This window comes from Ranitomeya variabilis, chromosome 3 (assembly GCF_051348905.1).
Source record: "Ranitomeya variabilis isolate aRanVar5 chromosome 3, aRanVar5.hap1, whole genome shotgun sequence".
NCBI lineage: Eukaryota > Metazoa > Chordata > Amphibia > Anura > Dendrobatidae > Ranitomeya > Ranitomeya variabilis.
Genome location: NC_135234.1, coordinates 561,285,104 through 561,288,591, shown reverse-complemented (window position 1 = coordinate 561,288,591; position 3,488 = coordinate 561,285,104). Strand labels below are relative to the sequence as shown.

The window sequence follows — 3,488 nt, the reverse complement described above, 5'->3', positions numbered from 1 at the left end:
GAGCCATCACAGGAGAGGTGGCTGGAGATCGCCCAAATTTTTCATCAGATTTGCCAGTTTCCAAATTGTGTTGGAGCAGTTGATGGAAAGCACATAAGGATCGTCAAACCTTCAGGCTCTGGGTCACAGTTTTATAACTATAAGAAGTATTTCTCTATTGTGTTGATGGCCATAGCTGACGCACAATGCAAGTTCATCGCTGTGGATATAGGTGCGTATGGACGTGCAAATGATTCACAAATCTTTAAAAATTCACCAATGGGGCGCCGTTTATATGGAGAGACATTTGATTTTCCACCCCCTAGACCTCTCCCTGGAACCACCGGTCCACCGTTACCATTTGTTTGTGTTGGAGATGATGCCTTCCAGCTTTCCCCACATTTGCTTAAACCCTTTGGAAGTAGTGGACTGACCCAGAGGAAGAAAATTTTCAATTACCGTTTAACCAGAGCACGCAGAGTAGTGGAATGTGCCTTTGGCATCCTAACTGCCAAATGGAGAGTGCTACTAACTGCCATTAAACTGCAGACTGAAACTGTCGATGATGTGGTCAAAGCGTGCTTGTCCTGCATAATTTTGTTCTATCAAAAGAACAAGTTTCCCTGGAGGATAATGTTTCAGAAAGCACCTTACGGGATTACCAAAACCCCACTTTTCGCAGTCCAGTTGCAGTCTGCAGAATGCGGGACAGTTTTGCAGACTACTTCATGTCTCCTGCAGGATCAGTTGACTGGCAGTATGAAATGGTGTAAAAAATTTATTTATTTTTATACTTGTAAAAATACCAATTTTTGTTTGCATACAAAATCTTTGTACTTTAATAATGCAGCATTGTATGTTTTGCAACGGTACCCTTTAAACACTGTTAATGTTACTATTGCCATAACCTTGGTGACTTAAAAAATTAAAAGAAAAAAAAAAAGAAAGACAATAAAAAAATTTTTAAACCAAAAAACTGTTTATTTATTGACTTTTACAGATTCTCATAGTTTTGGGTGGAGATAGTAGCGGAGGGGCTGACAGGCGGGCGGACCACGTCGAGAGTGGGGGACAGGACATCACGGGGAGGAACAGAAGTGGAATGGGTGGTGAAAACATGAGGTTGTGTAGAGACTTGAGGTGCAGATGTGGTGTGTGTGAGGTATGAAGGTGTTGCTGGGATTGATAACGGAGAAGTTAAAGGGGAAGAATGGAAGGGGGACGTTAAAAACTGGGAAAGACTAAGGGGGGAAGGAACAAATGACGAAGGAGTAGAATGGACGGGAGGAGGACGTACAGGAGGAGGACGGATGGGAGGATAGACGGTGGATTGAGAGGGGAAAGGTGTTGACACATGAAGGGTAGGTGGAGGGGCATGGGATATCGCCTGCGCTAGAGCAGTGTGGCAGCCTTGCATCACATGCATCTGCAGGTCAGGAGTTAGATTTTCCATGTGCCTGAGGACCGCCTGAAAAAAACAGTGCCTTGGTGACTGGTTTGCATCTGATTGCATCCTATCAAGACGACTGCTGAGTTCAAGTATGCTTTTGTTAAGCATATTGTACCCAGCAGACGTTTGCTCACTCAAAAGCTTGATGGCACTGTGAAAGGATGCATTCAGATGCAAAAAGTCAGGCGCATAGCTCCTTTCCTGACCTCTCTGGCGCTGCCGTCCTGACCACAAAGTTGGTCTAGAAGTTGCGGCAGTGGCAGAGGGGTGGGGTAAAGGGAACTCTAACTCATCACCTGCAGCTTCAAGTGACGAAGTCCGCCCTGCTGCTCCAGCGCTGGTGGATGAGGCTGAGGGATCAAACAAAAGGGTAGGTGCAGAAACAGAGGGGTCGACGTGGTCGCCGGTGGCGGACTCTCGAGGGATCGCTCCAGAGGGCTGCAACTCTGATGCAGGCTCCCGAGTGCTGCAGAAAGTGCTGTTAAAGAAGAAGAAAAAAAATATTAGTATCTTTATATTACAATTGCCCTTGCTGCAAAAAAATTGAAGGTTACACATTTTTTCAGTTTGACTGAAAATATGTGGTGTTGAATATTTACCTTCTGCTCAGCAGCGTCGACCGTAGGAACGACAGGGCTCTGGCATGTTTGTATCTGCTCCTGCGTCCTCTAGATCCACTCGGGGCCTGCATCTCCTTATTAAACTCCCTCTTGAAGCGATCCCTGATTGACCGCCACCGCACGATAATCCTGTTACCTGGAAAGAGATAGCAAAAATTGGTTACTATACACCACATTAAATCATGCTAAAATAAGGTTATGAAGTGTGAATACTTACGCGCTAGATCCTGGGCCCCAGCATCGAGTTCCTCCCAGTTATCCATAACAGCACTGCACACTTCCTCCCATAGCCGTCGGGTGATTAACTGGTCAGCATGGCGGCGGTCCGACATGTTCCACAGCGGCTCCCTACTTTGTACTGCTTCGATGAGGGTGTTCACATCGATGCCCTCCTCTTCATCATCTTGTTCGGGAGCACGCTGTGAAGCCTACGAAAAATATAACAATAAAAAGGGAAAGATTACAACACATGAATTTTACATTTTACTACACAACAAAACAAAAAGGAACTTACTCTTCGGCGACCGCCGCGATTATCATTCCGACGACTATGGGAGGTGCTTTGAGGAACTCTATGTCGAGCCCCGGATTGTGAGGACTAATAAAAAAAATGTAAAAAAAAAAATTAATAATGTTCTTAGATCGAGGCATATGTATTGTGTGTGCTGTCATGAATGTTTGTGTTGGGTGTAGTGCATTGTATGTGAGGATCGGTCTGTTCAAAACTTACACTATGCGCTCCCGCTCCTTGTCTTTCTCCACCCTGTCCGTCTCCTTCTGTAAGCCCCTCTGCTTCATATTCCTGTGAATACAGAACACATAAAGGGTTAAAAAACAATGACCATAGTTGTATCACCAAAAAATTTTACAGAACAAAGAAAAAAAAAAAAAATACAATACCTCAGTTTGCTGCTGATGTGCTGGGGGGCTCTCAGAAGAAGACATTATGGTCTTTGCGTACCTCTTGGTCCCAAATATCTGTAAGTATACAGACAGTTCTAAGCTACTATACACAAGGATAGATGCAGCTGTAGGATTTAACACTTACATCTTTTTTAAAAACTTTTAGATTTCATCCCACACAAAATGAAATTTTTTTTCTAACCGTCATACTTTATATGGTAGATATGCTTGATGCACAAGCTGCCAAACCCTCTAGCCCTGTTTCCCCACCAAAAAAAACCCCCAAGAACCCTTTAAAGCAACACCAAAACTGAAATTGATATGCGCAATGCGCATGTTGGTAAAAGCCACCTATCAAACCTTATCAAAAATGTTCCTCATTCGAACTTAAAATACCAATTCCAAAAATTGGTAATTATGATTACCCTACAGTTTGTATTTTCTAAAACCGGATAACATATTCTATACACAAGATTTGCATTACACATTTATATATATAACCTTTACTGCATGTTTACCCAATATTACATTTATCT

At 43.3% G+C, this 3,488-nt stretch overlaps 1 protein-coding gene across 1 annotated transcript; it reads right to left on the bottom strand.

Annotated features, from left to right (window-relative positions):
* Positions 1-831: 831 nt before the first annotated feature.
* LOC143818384 (uncharacterized) lies at positions 832-2,815 on the bottom strand. The gene is made up of 2 exons (XM_077299714.1): positions 2,029-2,815; positions 832-1,907 (listed from the first exon to the last, which is right to left on the bottom strand). Exons 1-2 carry the CDS (start codon positions 2,223-2,225, stop codon positions 974-976), a joined length of 1,131 nt encoding a protein of 376 aa, XP_077155829.1. The 5' UTR covers positions 2,226-2,815; the 3' UTR covers positions 832-973.
* Positions 2,816-3,488: the final 673 nt, after the last annotated feature.